The sequence below is a fragment of the Podarcis bocagei genome (genome assembly GCF_964188305.1).
Source record: "Podarcis bocagei genome assembly, chromosome: 1".
Taxonomy (NCBI): Eukaryota; Metazoa; Chordata; class Lepidosauria; order Squamata; family Lacertidae; genus Podarcis; species Podarcis bocagei.
This window is the reverse complement of record NC_138125.1, coordinates 55,184,229-55,200,934: the sequence shown is the minus strand read 5'-3', so window position 1 is coordinate 55,200,934 and position 16,706 is coordinate 55,184,229. Positions and strand designations below refer to the sequence as shown.

At 43.1% G+C, this 16,706-nt stretch overlaps 1 protein-coding gene and 2 long non-coding RNA genes across 8 annotated transcripts in view; 2 read left to right on the top strand and 1 right to left on the bottom strand.

Annotated features, from left to right (window-relative positions):
- The window catches only part of LOC308571518, a 107,872-nt gene extending 98,209 nt beyond the window's left edge, over nucleotides 1-9,663 (top strand). For all 6 annotated transcript variants that reach the window (XR_014001500.1, XR_014001501.1, XR_014001502.1 and 3 more), the window contains one exon: nucleotides 7,355-9,663. This is a non-coding gene — a long non-coding RNA (uncharacterized lncRNA). The remainder of the gene's footprint in view (nucleotides 1-7,354) is intronic.
- Nucleotides 454-15,576, bottom strand: LOC308571742. Its single transcript, XR_014001584.1, has 3 exons — nucleotides 15,318-15,576; nucleotides 848-1,196; nucleotides 454-773 (listed from the first exon to the last, which is right to left on the bottom strand). It is a non-coding gene; the product is annotated as an uncharacterized lncRNA (long non-coding RNA).
- A 32-nt stretch (nucleotides 15,577-15,608) lies between these two features.
- The window catches only part of HSD17B12 (hydroxysteroid 17-beta dehydrogenase 12), a 55,462-nt gene continuing 54,364 nt past the window's right edge, over nucleotides 15,609-16,706 (top strand). Inside the window, exon 1 of the mRNA XM_081165979.1 lies at nucleotides 15,609-15,942. Within this exon, the coding sequence (XP_081022105.1) occupies nucleotides 15,624-15,942 (319 nt within the window). The 5' untranslated portion in view covers nucleotides 15,609-15,623. The remainder of the gene's footprint in view (nucleotides 15,943-16,706) is intronic.

Below are 16,706 nucleotides of genomic sequence, written 5' to 3'. Positions count from 1 at the left end.
CCTTGGCTCCTACCTCAAAGGCGCAGTCTCTTGTCGGGAGAGGTCCACCACCCAGACTCAGATTGGCTACAACTCCACACTTAGCTGTTGAGAGGTAATGCCTAAGGAAGTTGGGATTGACTGACTAGGTAACCTCCACCATCCTAGCTTCCGGCAGAGTCCACTCAGCGCATCTACAAATTCACCTGGCGGGCCTTTGTCAGGTGGGCACGTAGAAATAAGGCGGATCCCCTAGAAGGACAGGTACCAGACATTCTAGCTTTCCTACAGGAGGGCTTGGAACGGGCTATGGCCAAACACCCTCCGCAGGCAGGTGGCAGCCTTGGGATCAGTTCTCAGATCAGCAGGAACTCCTCTGGGGTCCCTCGCCCTGGTAAGACTGTTGTTGTTTTTAAAAAAATATTTATACTTGTACATCATACAAACATTGAATAAAATGAACAAATACTGTAATACAAAAACACAAGAAAATTCAAAAACAAAATTACAAGGATATAAACATAATAACATAAACTACAATCGAAAAAAGAAACAAGTGACTTCCAACTAACTCCATGTGGATCTTTATCCCTCATATCACTGGTTGTCTGTAATGATTGAATTAAATTTAATCGATAAGACGCTTTCTGAAGGGAGCAGCGCAGCTAAAACCACCCACGGTACACAGGTTCCCCTCTTGGAACCTCCACAGGGTACTGAAGGCACTCACAGGGCATCTCTTCACGCAGCTGCACTCTGTCCCCCTAGGGTTTTTGAGCTGGAAGGTCCTTTTCCTGGTGGCCGCAAAAAACAGACTCAGAATTCAAAATGACCTTAACAGATTGGAGGAGTGAATGTTGCTACTTACCATGGTAAGTTCCTTCTCTGTAGGGGAAATTGGGATCCATGATGATGTGGGTTTGTCTCTGCCTATCTCACCACTGGCAAAAAGCCTTAAAAAAACAAAAGAAAAAAACAACTTTGAGGATACTTCAGGGGAGAGACAAGTCGCTGTTGCTTGCAAAATCAGAGATTGTGATTCAATAGGTGGGTACTGGTTTTGTGTTTCAAATAGACAAAAATGTGGCTATGAAATCCAGGAAGTGTGGGTTCAGACACTGGATTGTGAGCGCAAGCAACAGGCAGGGATTCTTAAATGTTTCTGTGCTTCATCAGATTTTTGTATGTGACCACCCATAGTTAAGAGTTATTTTCTCCTAGAATATGTAAAGTGATAAAGTAAAATCGGTTATTCATCATGCACATCCTGTGCGATGCAGAATACATGATCAAGTCCTTGTTGAATCAAAGTTATGCTGCTAACAAATTTAGGTTCTAGTGATGATGTTATTTACTGGAGCTTTATTCCTCCTCGCTTGGAAGTGGCTTCAGCTATCAAAGGGCTTTCAGGATTGGGAAATGCTGCCCAATAGAAATCAATCACTATTAAAATTGCAGCTGACCAGATGTGAAATCTGCCCAGTTTTAGGCCTACCATCAGGTTACATTATATGGATGCTTTTTCTTTTATACCTTGATCTTAAAATGCATCACAGATAAGCAAATTCAATTAGAATAAAAAGGAACAACTTCATCACCTCCTGGCAAATAGAAGGGGAAGAAATGGAGGCAGTGAGAGATTTTACTTTCTTGGGCTCCATGATCACTGCAGATGGTGACAGCAGTCACGAAATTAAAAGACGCCTGCTTCTTAGGAAAAAAGCAATGACAAACCTAGACAGCATCTTAAAAAGCAGAGCCATCACCTTACCAACAAAGGTCCGTATAGTTAAAGCCATGGTTTTCCCTGTAGTGGTGTATGGAAGTGAGAGCTGGACCATAAAGAAGGCTGATCGCCGAAGAATTGATGCTTTTGAATTATGGTGCTGGAGGAGACTCTTGAGAGTCCCATGGACTGTAAGAAGATCAAACCTATCCATTCTTAAGGAAATCAGCCCTGAGTGCTCACTGGAAGGACAGGTTCTGAAGCTGAGGCTCCAATACTTTGGCCACCTCATGAGAAGAGAAGACTTCCTGGAAAAGACCCTGATGTTGGGAAAGATTGAGGGCACAAGGAGAAGGGGACGACAGAGGACGAGATGGTTGGACAGTGTTCTCGAAGCTATCAGCATGAGTTTGACCAAACTGTGGGAGGCAGTGGAAGACAGGAGTGCCTGGCGTGCTCTGGTCCATGAGGTCACAAAGAGTCGGACACGACTAAACAACATGTTAGCCACATACAAAATTGCTTAGAAATCAAGCAGAAATTGGGCCATGGGCTGTTAAAAAGTGGATAGTTTTTGATTTAATGAACATCACTTTTGAGTAAGATTGTTGTTAGAGCTTTCTCATCAGAGCACAGAGCAGTGCATGGAAAGTTAGCCTTGTTGCACTTCTGACATTCTTTCCCACAGCCACAAGGGAGCAGATCAAAGCAAGTTAGGGAGGCATGATTTGTTTATCCTGCCTTTATTCAAGGACTCTTCATGCTTACTCTCTGCCTGGATTTCTCTACCATATAACTCTGGCTGTGTGCTACCTCCGAATTGTTTTGTTTATTCAGGTTGGTCCATCCAGTTTCATTTCTATCATGTTCAGAGGCAGAAACACTGTTCAGTTACAGGTATGGGTTTGTTGTTAAGGGTATTCTAATGGGACTGTGAAGTCGTGGGTCCATTTCCAAAGAGGCTCTGTTGTAACCTGCATTTGTGATGTGGATGGTTAGCTTGTTCTAGCTAACGTGGCTTTAGGAGGCCCCGGCATCAACAACCAAACGAATGAACAGGTGCAGCAGTCACAAACACATGGATACACATGCTGCTTGGGAGATGTCTGTTCCAATCGGACTGATGTTGCATGCACAACCCTGTAAGAAAGGCCTCCTAGACAGGTTACCTCTAATGTCAAAGACTTATCTTTGTCCCCTTAATGTGTAACATCTATGAACAGGACGAATTTGGACAAAAAATGGGGGAGGAGTGGCAGGTACAAGACACATTCTTGAAATTTCACGTGATAGAGAGTCCCAAGTGTTCTGCCGTTCTTCAATAGTTTCATCATAAGGCCCACACAGTAGCAATGATCTGATACACAACGAATACATTGAAAAGTATTGCTGTATATCTGAAGTTGAGACAAACACCAGCTTAGATCAGATGGACGTTGCCTAGGAAGTATGAAGATGAGTTTGTGATCATGGTTGGGAAGGTGGTTGGACCCAAGCCTTGGTACAAGGAATAGTAACGGTAGGAAATGCAAGCTTATTTTCCCAAGCAACCCATGTAGCATGCATAAGAAGACCACCCTAAATCCCAGTGGCAATTTTATACATGCTGTTGCACCCTGCCTATGGTAACTTTAAGAAACAGGAAATTAGCTACTTTGAGGTTTCAAGCATGTTTTGAAGACCGAAGACATAGTAGCCATTGGTTTCAATACTGGGCAATTGTGATGGCAAAAATACTGTGCTTGGCATAAGTCTACATGCGCTTTCTGTGAGAATGTTTCCTTGTGTATCTGGATGCGTTAATGGAACTATCTCATACATATACCATTTTTTGTTTTTGCATTTGACCATATAATTATGCATGCTGGATCCCACTTTATCTGAAACATAAGGCTACATTATCAACATAGCATTTGCAAGTTGCCAAAGAACTTGGAAAGCTTTAGCAGAGAGTGAATTTGTTCATCCTCCATAGAAAGGAAATTGCAAACCCTTCTGCAGATGAGACACATTAAAAAATTGGAGAAAATTGGCCAATGCCATTTAAATGTGTTCATAAAATAACAGCTGATAGAAAGAACCAAACTAAATTGATGACAGTGCACATCATAACTAACTAACTAACTAACTAACTAACTAACTAACTAACTAACTAACTAACTAATGTTATTTGGTACCTCAACAGCTAAGGGGTCAAAGAAAGGAATCAAGTTCACCTTAATGAAAAAGAGATGTAGAGCTCTTTTTGTAAATGTGTTGGCTGCCAAAAATGAGATGAGAATCTCAATGATATCTTCAGACGTGAAGAATCATTTCCTGGACTTAGAAAAACAACAGCCTCATCCACATGGAATGCTCTGCTGGAGCTTACTGATGTACTGCTAAAATTTGTCTGTTTACCATCATGTTACATTACAGAATATGCTATGAATCCTGTTGGGAGGTTCATCATACTGCTCTACGACCAAACAAGCACCTGTGCTGAAGAACTCTGTGAAAAGTATTCTGCCAACACAAGCTGCTTTCAAAGGCTTGCTCTTCCTTCCCCAATAAGCTATAGCTGGAAGTGACTGGATAATGGACTAAATATGAGAACGATGTAAAACAGAAACACCATCTGAACATCAGTGTTTGCTAAATAATCTGCTTATGCTGGCTCAGCTGTTGGTTGCAAAGCACTGGAAGAAATCAAGCTTTCCTTTTATGGATATGCGGCTTCAAAGTTTGGTCTCAACCAAGATTGCCCACTTTTAAAGACTGGGACAGTGGAAAATCCACACAGATAAACAATTGGATACCTTTTGTATTATATTGGAATGGAATTAAAATGTGAAGTACATCAAGACACACTGAATATTGTATAAATTCATTATTTTATGAAAATGCTAACAATTGTTAAATATATAGAGAAATTATTATTTTTAAAATATTTATTGAAAAAAAGAATTTTTTTAAAATTACAAAGAAAAAAGACAAAACAGAAAAATAAAAAAAAATAAAGCCATCATTTTTAAATTCTCCACTTTCATTACTTCTTTCTATGACCTCCTCCTCCTCCTCCCCTTCCTTGTATCTTAATTAGTAGTTGTCACAGCAAATCCTTTCCATAATTCATAATATTCTGTCATTACATTACCTTACTCTATTTTCATCTTATCTTATAAAAAACCTTAAAGCTTAAAACTTAAATCTTATTTTTACCAACTTCTCATAACCATTACCTTTTTACCTAATTCTTTAAACATTTTTACAAGAGCCAAGCAATTTCATTTCAACATTTTTCCAACATTCATCAATTTTATAAAACATTCCTAATGATAGAAAAAAGAAATAAGAACAATCCAATCTTCTTCCAGCGTCCCTTCCTCCTGGTCCCGGGTTTGTCAGTCCTTTTTATCCCATTAGTCTGGCACATTAACCTGGTGATCTTATATCCGAGGCCTTCAAATCTCTTCCATGTCCCTTCCGCAGCTTTTCTTCATATTTTCCTTTCACTCGTGGGAACTCCAGCTTGGTAGTGTTTTTGACCCTTTTCAACAAATCAGCCCCTTGCCCACAGTCCAGACTAGACTCCATGTGGTATTTTAAGACATGTTTCAAATTCCCTCCAAAATTGGGCGCCCCCGCAACTCCAAACATCTGACGGCCCATTGCCAGACTCTAAAAGTCCAAACATCTCTGCATAGGGGGGGTCAGTCTAACCCCCCATTTCCAAGTCAATCCAAACTTTATCTTTCCAAATCTGGTTTTTCCCAAGTTCATTTGTCAAATCCAAAGGCTCATTTTCCTGCAGGGCCAAAAATTCCTCCCTTTCTGGCTCCCAAAATTCAGCAACATCCTCTTCTCTCAATTGTTCTGTCATGGCACACTCCTGTTTAAGTTCCTGGGTGGGCTCCATATAGTTTCCCACTACCTGTTCAAATGTTCTGGCCGCATTAGTCATCAAATCCGTCTTCTGACTTAACTGATCCAGTAGGGCATTTATTTTACAGAAAGCACCCAACAGTGCTTCTGAAAACATTGTCCTGCAAGGTCACAAGTCCTTTCCCACGGTTGTAATCTGTAGCAGCTGCAAACTCCCTAGAATTAGTTACAGTTTCACAGTCCCCCTCTAGGGGGAAAATTTCTGGTTGTTCTTTCTTTTGAGGACAATAGCAACAAAGTTTCTTTTTTAAGATATTTTGTCAATATTTGTTCCTTTAAAATGCGAAAGGAAACAGTGGAATCACAATGTTACTCTTCTTTTAACTGTCTGTCAAAAACATTTGTCTCTGGTCAATGAGCTTCAAACGTCAATTCTGACACCCCGCTCCAGGGTCAGGACGGTGGAAAGTTACTTTACTTTAAACTCACTTCTGCAGAAGTGACTACTTTTTTGCATTCAGACAAAATCTACTTTTTGCATTCAGACAAAATCTTAAGGGCTTTTTGAGGTAATAACACATACAAAAAAAAATAAAGAATCTGCTTACTTCTGTTAGCCTCTATCCAGCACCAGGGGGCCATGATGGTTAGGGATGTAAGGGCCTTGTGCCATTTTTTTACTTTTAAAATACAGGTAACTTGCAGCTTATGCACATTTAACTTTAGTGCATTCAGCTTTTCATGGTTGGCAAAACAAGTTAGAAAGGGGGCGATTGTCTGGGGGGAAAGACTTTGGCAATCCCACCTACCCACTGTGTTTTGACGATATGCTATTTTGGCTTTACGCACTATCCCCAGAACATAACCCCTGTGTAAGTTGAGAATGGTTTGTAAATAAATCTGAGGATATTTCAGCCGACAGAGCAGTTTCTTACCCACTCAGCCACAGCAGCAGATAGAAATCAGGCATATGGGACATTTGTCTTCCATCAAGCAGTAAACCTATACAGTGGCATATGAGTTACAGGAGCCTTAGCATAGTGCAACTGCTCAGGTTTTGCATGACGTCCAGCCGCACTCTCAACCATAATGCATTCAGACCAGTGTTTGCACAATTTGTGTACAAGCAAAAGGTAAAGGTAAATGACCCCTGGTCAGTTAAGTCCAGTCAAAAGCGACTATAGGGGACGGCCCTCAGGTTAGCTTTTCAGGTCAGCTTTCCAGGTCATGTGGCCAGCATGACTAAACCGCTTGTGGAAGCTGGAGCCCATGGAAACGCCGTTTACCTTTTCACCGCAGCGGTACCTATTTATCTACTTACACCAGTGTGCTTTTGAACTGCTAGGTTGGTAGAAAGCTGGGATCGAGCAATGGGAGCTCACCCTGTTGCACGGATTCGAACTGCCAGCCGTCCAGTCGGCAAGCCCAAGAGGCTCAGTGGTTTAGATCACAGTGCCACCCACATGCCTATGTACAAATTGTGTACATAAATGGGACTCCAGCAAAAAGCAGGGCTATCTACGTTCCTCAATTCTTTTCTCGGCTCTTTTCCTTTCCCTACACTTCCTTTAGGATACTGTTTCTTTGTTTATACATTACCTACATTTACTTAATCCTCTTGAACTCTTAATTTAGATTACCTGCCTCCCAGTACCTCTTCCCAGTCTATCCAAATTAATAAATGGTAGATTTAAAAGTCTTTTTGTGTGTGTTAGCATGTCCCCACCCCAGCCTAGCTTTCTTTGATCCAAATGTTTAACACTGCTGGTCTCTTCTTTTAAACAGATATCATTTCTAATCAAGGACTGTGGACCTGAAGAAACTAAGTGTAAGTAGCTTCTGTTTTCTGAGTACTCTGTTTCCCTGTGCTTGTGGAGTAGCACATTATTTTGTCTCAAAAATGCCAAGCCCATACCCTCTATGTTGCAGCGGAAAACCGGGATGCCTGTCTTCTGGATCCACGTTGTTGTATTAATCATGTGACCCACATGAGAACATGCCGCCACCCCCAAAAAACAGGATGTCCTGATTTAATTGGGACAGTTAAGGGGTATGCAAGCCAGCAAAGATTAGCCAAGATTAGATAGTGGCATGCTACTTACTGGTAGCAATGAACAGAAAGAGACGCCTGGTTTGCACTAGAACTTTCAAACTGGGCTGCTTATGTTCCTTTTGTTATTTTTCTGTGCACGTTCATCTAGAAGGCCCACATAACTCAGTTAAATTACTGAACTTACATATGTAGAACCTCAAGTTGCAAGAGAAAAGATAGCAACACACCTTTTGGGGTGGTTTGCTATGGTCTGAATTCTAAAAGAAAGATTCAGCCCAACTGTCAGGCATAAACAGAAATAGCACTGGATGTGGGTGCACAGGGTCATTTTACGACGTGAAAATGTACATAATTTTGCATTGCCTTGTTACCACACACTGTATCTTCAATAAAGTTTGGCAGTCATTTTGCTTGAATGTGTATTTTTGTCAAACTCCCACAAGACTGGCCAGGCAGGTCTTACAGTCTCACTCTTATTCATGGCTCCTCACACATTCAAATTCACATTAAAAAAACAACAACCCACATTCTGTCTACCTCCAGCTTTATTTCATCCAATATATCAGTTTCCTGGTATTTGTTTTTTGTTGATTTATTTTCTGGCCTGAAACAGCACTACAGTATATGCAATTATATTCTACAACAATTCTTTGATTGTTACTTCTGGTTTGGTAGCCTAGAGGTCTTCCTTCTCTGCCTCTCCTTTTCTGTATCCAATTGTAGTCCCAGAATAAAAGGACAGACTCTTGTCAAAAGCTGTAGCCCACCAGCCATATTTGGGCGTTTGGTTCCACCTGACCATTTTGTTGCAATCCCCTTGTGACTCCCCCTCGTTACTGTGCTATGTGACGCTTTCAAATGAGCATCCTTATTCACTCTGCAGTCCCTAAGCCCTCTGACCAGGCTTTGTTTGGAGGTGTCAGGGAGGGAAGTGTTCTTTTTCTGCTCTTATATGTAGTCTGCTGTACTGCAGTTCTGTAGTCACCTGATTTATGAGAGTAGCATTTCTAAGCTGGTAATAAGTAGACCATTTATACTCTTCCTGAAGTCAGGGTGAGCCTGCCTCATTAATTATTGTTCTGAGAATGGGTTACATAAGTCATGTACAGGCAGGGATGTTGCCAGAGGGGAAGGCAGAACTACTCAGAACTAATTCAGCAAGCCACCATCTGGTTTTGGCAGTCTAGCAGGTTGGAATCTCCTTAAAAGTGCAGCACAACTTACATTAATTGTAGCAAATCCTATGTAAAAATTGATGGGGATATCCTAGTAAATCCCTACAAGTGGGCATGCCGTTCACATTCTGCTCTATTCCATGGTTCTCCTACGCTTTCCAGTCTAAGATACAAACATATACAAATGTGCTTGGAGCAGCTTGATTTTCTCTCATTCCACTGCCATTTACCTGGGAGCGAGCACCCTTAAACTCAATTGGACTTACATCTGAGTAAACACGGTTAGGAATGTGCTGCTAGACTGCAAATCATTTGGAAGAGAAGTAGTGCTTCCCTGAGTTTAAATAAACTTTGACATAGAATCACAGAACTAGTCCAACCCCCTGCAATGCAGGAATCTCAACTAAAGCATCCATGACAGATGGCCATCCAACCTCTGCTTGAAAACCTCCAAAAAAGGAGAGTCCGCCACCTTCCAAGGAAGTCTGTTCCACTGTCAAACAGCTCTTACTTTCAGAAAGTTCTTCCTGATGTTTAGTCAGAATCTCATTTCTTGTAACTTGAAGCCATTGCTTTGGGTCCTACTCTCTAGAGCAGGAGAAAACAAGCTTGCTCTACACCCAACTCCCTCAACTATTCCTCATAGGTTGGTTTCCAGACCCTTGATCACCTTGGTCGCCCTCCTCTGCACACATTCTAGCTTGTCAATATCCTTCTTAAATTGTAGTGCCCAGAGCTGGACACAGTACTCAGCTGTGGTCTACTATTACTTCCCTTGATCAGGACACTATATCTGGGCATAAAGTTATAATTAAAAAATGGGAACTAACAAAATTACTTGGCACAAATGACAAGGGTAAGTAATAACGGTAACAAATTCTGGGCAATTTAAATCCACACATGCATATTGTACCTTCCTGCTGACAAGCAGGAGCCACTTCATATAGTAAGTAATTAACAGCAAGCCTGGGAATTGATGCACTATTTCTAAACTGATTTCATCTTGCCAAATAGGCACCCACAAGAACAGCTTCTCACATAAAGATTTGCAGTTGAATAATCCCTACAATAGTTGTGGCAACCAAGGCTTTGTACACATGCCAGTTTAAAGTGGATTTCATGCATCGCTCGTGGTATGTTTTCGTGTTGTCCACAGAATGTTGTCCTCGTCCAAGTGAGATGGTAGTCCAGCAGCCCACACTTTATCAGTAAACCACATATTAAATAGAGAGAAACAGCTAATGAGGTAAGGGGGGAAGAGGAAATCCAACATAAAATTGCATGCTACCCAGCTGTGGACATACTGAAGTGCCTTGTGTGGGTGGGTTTTAAAAACTTACACTGGCTGCCCATTGGTTACCAGGCTAGATTCAAAGTTCTTGTGCTAATTTGCAAACTCCGTAACCATTTGGATCCAGATATTTTAAGGACTGCTTGAGCCCTTCTGTCATTACCCAATCACCGAGATCCTTAGGGGAGTCTTTGTTGGTGGTCCTTGATGGCTCAGCTGCACAGCTCATTACTACTAGAATCCATGCATTTGTTGCTGTGCTCCCCAGCCTGTGGAACGTCCTCCCAGCTGTGATGAGACACTGGCACCATCCTTGTTGAACCTCAGGTGCATGACCAGTATTTTCTTATTCCAGCAGCCATTTTATGGTAGTATCTGGGTTTCTGTTTGGTTTAATGACAAATTCTTACTGTATGGTTTATTTTTATATACACCAAATTGCTAATGATTAAGTGGTATATAAAGGTAAAGTAAAGGGACCCCTGACCATTAGGTCCAGTCGTGGCCGACTCTGGGGTTGCGGCGTTCATCTCGCTTTATTGGCCGAGGGAGCCGGAGTACAGCTTCCGGGTCATGTGGCCAGCACGACTAAGCCGCTTCTGGCGAACCAGAGCAGCACGTGGAAATGCTGTTTACCTTCCCGCTGGAGCGGTACCTATTTATCTACTTGCACTTTGACGAGCTTTTGAACTGCTAGGTTGGCAGGAGCAGAGACCAAGCAACAGGAGCTCACCCCGTTGCGGGGATTCGAACCGCCAACCTTCTGATTGGCAAGTCCTAGGCTCTGTGGTTTAACCCACAGTACCACCCGCGTCCCAAGTGGTATATAAATGCACCAAATAAATAAATATCAGGCGTTGACAAAAGTCTGCATCCAAATAGTTGGGTTCTGGGAACTAGAGGAAGCTGTCTGTCTGTCAAAGCGGTCAGAAGCAGATGCATAGGCAGGGGTCTAGTTTCAGAGCAGCAGTCGAGAATAGGGACATCTCTCTTATATTAATGTAAATGAAGCTGTTCGCTGAAAACTAATACAGTAATGCTCTTTTAAAGTTGGTTCAAGGCAGCGCTTTTCAAGTGATGCACTTTTCAATTTCACAGTGAGTACTGGATGTAGCTGCTGGGAAGAAAGACTTCGGATAGGAGGAGCATCTCTTAGATGCGGCAGCTGGAAGGGAAATGTAGGAAAGTCATCACTGCCAATTTGTTCAGATGCTTCTCTAGTGATCTCTGCACACTCCGGCACTCCCAGCACTCGGGTGTGGGTGCTATCACGCAGATGACCACTACTCCTCAATAACCCAGAGAGCGCCTGTGGATTCCAGACTTCTTGTGGCTCAATTTGGTTTTTCTTCTTCAGCAGCTGTGTCACGAATTCTACCAGCACTACTGCGACTACTGATCCCACATGATTCAGAGTGGTTCACAGGGTTTTTCCCATCTTCAGCATAATGTCATGACAAAATTAGCAAGAGGCTGACAGGCCAAATAGCAAAGGTTGTCAGGTCAGTTCCAGGTCAGGCCAGCAGTTCCTCACCTCTGGGTTAAAAGAATGGCTTTCAAAATGGCCTACTCAACACAATAAGTCCTAAATTCATCCTGCTTTACTAGTTTGGCATTTAGAAAGTTTTTGCCTAAGGAAGGAAGGGAATGTGAACAAACTGACAACACCTGTAGAAACTCTATTATGCAATTGCGACACTAGAGGCATATGGCTTCACCTGGTGGGGCTGGGAAAGCTGCCCACACATTAGTATTGCACAGAGTTTGTGACGCCAGTTTTCTAACCCATCCTTTCTAATCCATCCTATAAGGCAGCTAGCTTCCTCATGAGGTCATCGCCTGGGATGGTGGGCCATTAAGAACAAAAGACAGTGGGTCATTAAGAGAACAGAGGAAATGGGGTTCAGTGCCAGATGGCAAATGGGTGGGGGCCCTCTTCCAGCTCCGTAGTAGAGAAGGACAAAAGCCTGAGTTTGAAAGCAGAGTTTGTGTTATGTGAGCTAGAAGCTGAAAAAAAGCAGCAAGCAGAGCATCAGAGAGCAATGTTTGATTTCTGATTGAATCTAAGGCTGCAGCTATTAGAGAAACAAGACCCTTTTAGGGTACTGATGCTGTAGGCTCAGGTTGTACATAAACTACATATCAGAAAGACACGAGTCTCTGCTGCCCCTCAATTTCAAAAGGAAACATGGACCCTGAGTGAGTGCCTGGAATCCCTGGAAGCTGGCTCAGAAACTGGGGTAGTCAACAATATTTTAGTCCACAGGGTGCCTTACGCAAATTTACATATTGTGTTGTTGCCACATCTATAGGTTATGTCCTGGCTCCTGTCCAAAACATGTGGATAAAGGCTCTTACTTTTAAGTAAGCAATAGGTCTTTGTTCAGACAAGTAACAGCCATTTTCAGATTATAAACCAAGGCTCCCTAATTCTTCTGAATAGGACAATAAAAAAAGCAAACTGGAGCTGGTACTTTAAGACATGAAAACAACCAAGGTATCAAACACCACCAATGTCATACGCTGGCATTAATTATGAGAGATATAAAACTAGGTGAAATGAGAGCAAGGTATTTAAAATGATTTTTTAAAAAGTTTTGACATTCCTACTTGCTAGTTAACAAATGAAGCAATGCAGATAAGAGCTTAAAAGAGAGTAGAAAATTGTCAGAAAGACAGCAAGATGAAAACTATCCATTCATTTGCACAAAAGCTACCGGTCACAAATGAAGTGATACACATTGGGGCAAAGCAATTGCTAATGGAGTCTGAGCTGGTGGTGACAGACCAAGAAGGAAACCTTGAGTTTGTGGTTAATAGCTCAATAAGGTGATGACCCAGCATGTGGCAGCTATGATAAAGACAAATTTCATGTAAGGGATCATTAGGAAAAGGATTGAAAATAAAACTGCCAGTCTCCTGCCATTCAACAAATCTATGGATTAACCATGATTGGAATATTGTGTAAAGTTCTGGTTGCCCCACTTCAAAATGGATACAGTGGTACCTCGGGTTAAGAATTTAATTCATTCTGGAGGTCCGTTCTTAGCTGAGGTACCACTTTAGCTAATGGAGCCTCCCGCTGTCGCCACTCCGCCTCCGCACAATTTCTGTTCTCATCCTGAAGCAAAGTTCTTAACCTGAGGTACTATTTCTGGGTTAGCGGAGTCTGTAACCTGAAGCGTCTGTAACCTGAGGTACCACTGTATTGTATTACTGAAAAAGGGTAACCAAAATGATCAACGGGGACAAAGTGACTTCCCTATGAGGAAAGGTTACAGCATTTGAATTATTATTTTTTTACTTCAGAGAAAAATATATAAAATTATTCATGGTGTGGAGAGTGGATAGAGAGTAGTTTTTCTCCCTCTCCATGTTAGAACCTGGGGCAATGCAATAAAGCTGAAAGTTGGAAGATTCAGGACAGACGAAAGTACAGAGTATTTCCTGCTCCTACAGGAAGTAGTGATAGCCACCAGCTTGAAAGACTTTAAAAGATTAGACAATTCACAGATGATAAAACTATAAATGGTGTTTACTTGATGGTACAGTACATCCTCCATTGTTGAAGTCAATACAGTATGTGTCAATACCAGGGCTGCAAGTGGGGATGGTGCTCGCATCCTGCTGCAGGCTTCCCATTGCCATCCAGTTGGCTACTGTGAGAACAGGATGCTGGACTTACCGTAGATGGGCCTTTGGCCTGAGCCAACTGGCCTCTTAATTTTTTTCAAGATAGTCTCTCCAAGTGACTGGGGTGGCACGTGATGTGTTCATTGCTACAACTGACACTCCAGACAATGATGTTGAAATAATCCTGCTTTATCAATCATTGCTAAAGTTTAAATCCCACACAACTGGGCATTACCAAGTCCTGTAATTTCATATAGTGTGTAATGGTTAAGATAATCCTTTATAATCCTATAGGTTTATTCCTTGAGTCGCAGGATACCTCACAAATCTCCTTGTGTACATTTTCTTATGGTGAAAGCCTACCCACCATCTCTTGCACTGGATAAACTGAATGTGCACCAATACAATATGAAGGTGCTGTAAGAGATGGACATCAGAAGATGATAGCTGGGTATAGAAGTTTTCCATAAAGAAATCAAGTCAAATGTGCCTATAACCAAAATATCTGCAATCAAATGTTTACTCTAAGTAGTCAATCGCCAACAATAAAAGTGTATTTAAAAGCAATTTGAAGTCCACTATAGATACAAACTGGGATAAATATATCCAATTAAAAGTGTTGCTGGAAAAGGAACAGCAAAAGTAACAGAGGTTAGCTTCAAAGTGAAGCTAAGCTCCCAGTTTCTCTAGCATATGAAATGGACCTCATGACAAGAAGGTATCTGTGTATACTAATAACTTTCTCAAGAAAGAAGAGACAGTATCTTATTTATTTTATTAAATTTGTATGCTGCCCTTCATCCGAAGATCACAGGGCAGTTCACAACACACACAAAAAAACAAAATGAGAACACAAAATACTTAATAAAACAAAAACAATAATCCTCTTTCCACAAACACATTTTAAAGGCCACAGAATGTCAATCAGCCAAAGCCCTGGTTATAAAGGCTTTTGCCTGGTGCCCAAAGCTATAAAATGGGGCTTCCCCCCCCCCTATATGCAAAAAACTAAAAGATCCAATGCAACCTTCAGCCAAATGATTTATAGACACATGAACAAAGAGATGAAGTGAAATGTCTTGGGACATAAAGCCATACACCATGCAGGAAAAGTCACATAGCTGGCTGCATTGCATGCCTACAAGAAATTTGGGTGGTTCAAAAGTATTTGTCAATGCACATGAAAAGTTGCGAACATGCCCGTACAGATCTTAAACAGATACCGTGTGCCTTGCAAGACACTTGTTGCTTGCCGATAACATCATTTCTGAAGATACCTCCTCCTGGGGAGCATAATTTCCCCACTAGGGCACAGAGCCTGCTTGCACAACCATCTACGGGGGTGGGAGATAATTAGTTTTATTACGAGCTACTGTCTCATTTCCTGACTTATGCCCCAAAGAGGGGAAAACACTGTGGAGGACAACCACACACAAATATCTCTAAGCAGAGTGGAAGAAGAACTCAGCGGGGCAACATCTCAGCAGTAGAAAGACTTCAGGCATGAAGGTCCCACGAGCCTCTTTTCATCCAGCGCGTAAAGACATTGGGATCTGCTGCCCCTGTGGATCTTGCTTCCCGATGCAGTCGCCTCACCTTTGCCTCATGGGTGGGCCGGCCTTAAGCGTGGACGTTGGACTCCACGCGCGAGCCGCCCGATTGCTCCCCGCCTTCAATTTACCCGCCGGAGAAAAAACCGCCCACCTGCTTACCGCGTGGCCACCACATGAATGAAGAAGGCCTCGGCCAATAAGAGGCAAAGGAATAGGCTCCACCCCACCCCTGACTGCGCACGCGCGAAGGGACCGGCTCCTCTGTGTGGAGGAGGGCGGTTTCGAGGAGAAATAATGACTTGAGTAGGCCTCCGCGAGCGTGGACTCCCCGCGAGCTGCAAAACGTCCAATGGGAGGGCGCGCGGGGGAAGCGGCCAGCCAATGGCTACGCCGCGGGGGCGGGGCTGTTCCGTGGGACAGGCCCGGCGGAAGCCGGGCGGGCTCATTCTCGCCTCAGCCGTCTCGTCGCTGTGGTCGGAGGAGCTGCGGCGGCGCTATGGGGGCCTCAGATTCTTTCTTGTCTTCCTACGCCGGCCTCTTCTACTGGGTCGGGGTGTCGAGCGTCGCCTACTTCGTGTGGCTGCAGCTTCAGCGCGTAGTTTATGCCGTCCGCCTGTGGGTGCTGGGCAACCCGGCGGCGGTGGGCCCCCACCTGGGCGCGTGGGCAGGTGAGTCTACCCGCCCTCCGCCGCGCCGGTGCTCCTTGGCTCGGAATTCTCCAGTGGAGGCCTCGGCAGCCAGACCCCGTTTCCTTCCCTTGCTCCCTCGAGGTCTGGCCGGTGCCTTCCCCTCCTAGGCCTCTGTTCAGCCCCAGCAGTTCTCGGCTGCCTTCGCATCTTCTCCCCACTTCGTCAAACTCGCGCACGCCTTTTCCCTCCTGCGCAAGTGTGTTTGTGTCTTTCCCTTTTATGTTGGCGGGTGATAACTTTTGAGCGTTTCTCCTTGTTTTGAGAGGAGCCCTCCTGGCTCACCCCTCCTCCTTAACTGGCATTGGACGGGAATAAAGTGCGGTACACACTCAAGGTCACTCGCCACGGATTAGCCGATCACTTCACATTCTGCTGATGCTGCTTTTCTGTAATCGGCGCTGTGGCAGATTTGGGGCGGGGAGAGTAAGGCTGTACTTTAATTGTTTAAATTTTTCTGCCCAGCGAAAGCTTCAGCTGCACAGTAAGATTCATAAGATTAGTTCTTGCTTTTATACTTGTAGTCAGGGTTTTAAAAAACCTCTTTTCTGATGCATACTTCTAGAGATAATGTTTTTAGTGATGTTGGTTATTGATGTGGATGGTTTTCTGGCCATATGCATTGGGGTGGGGGAGACATTATCTTGTTAAGTGTTGTGATTCCGTTCCATCATAGAGATTTAGAGTTCAGAAGCAGGAATTGGTAGTCATTATAGATTTTTTTGATCCAAGGAAAGTGGGGATAA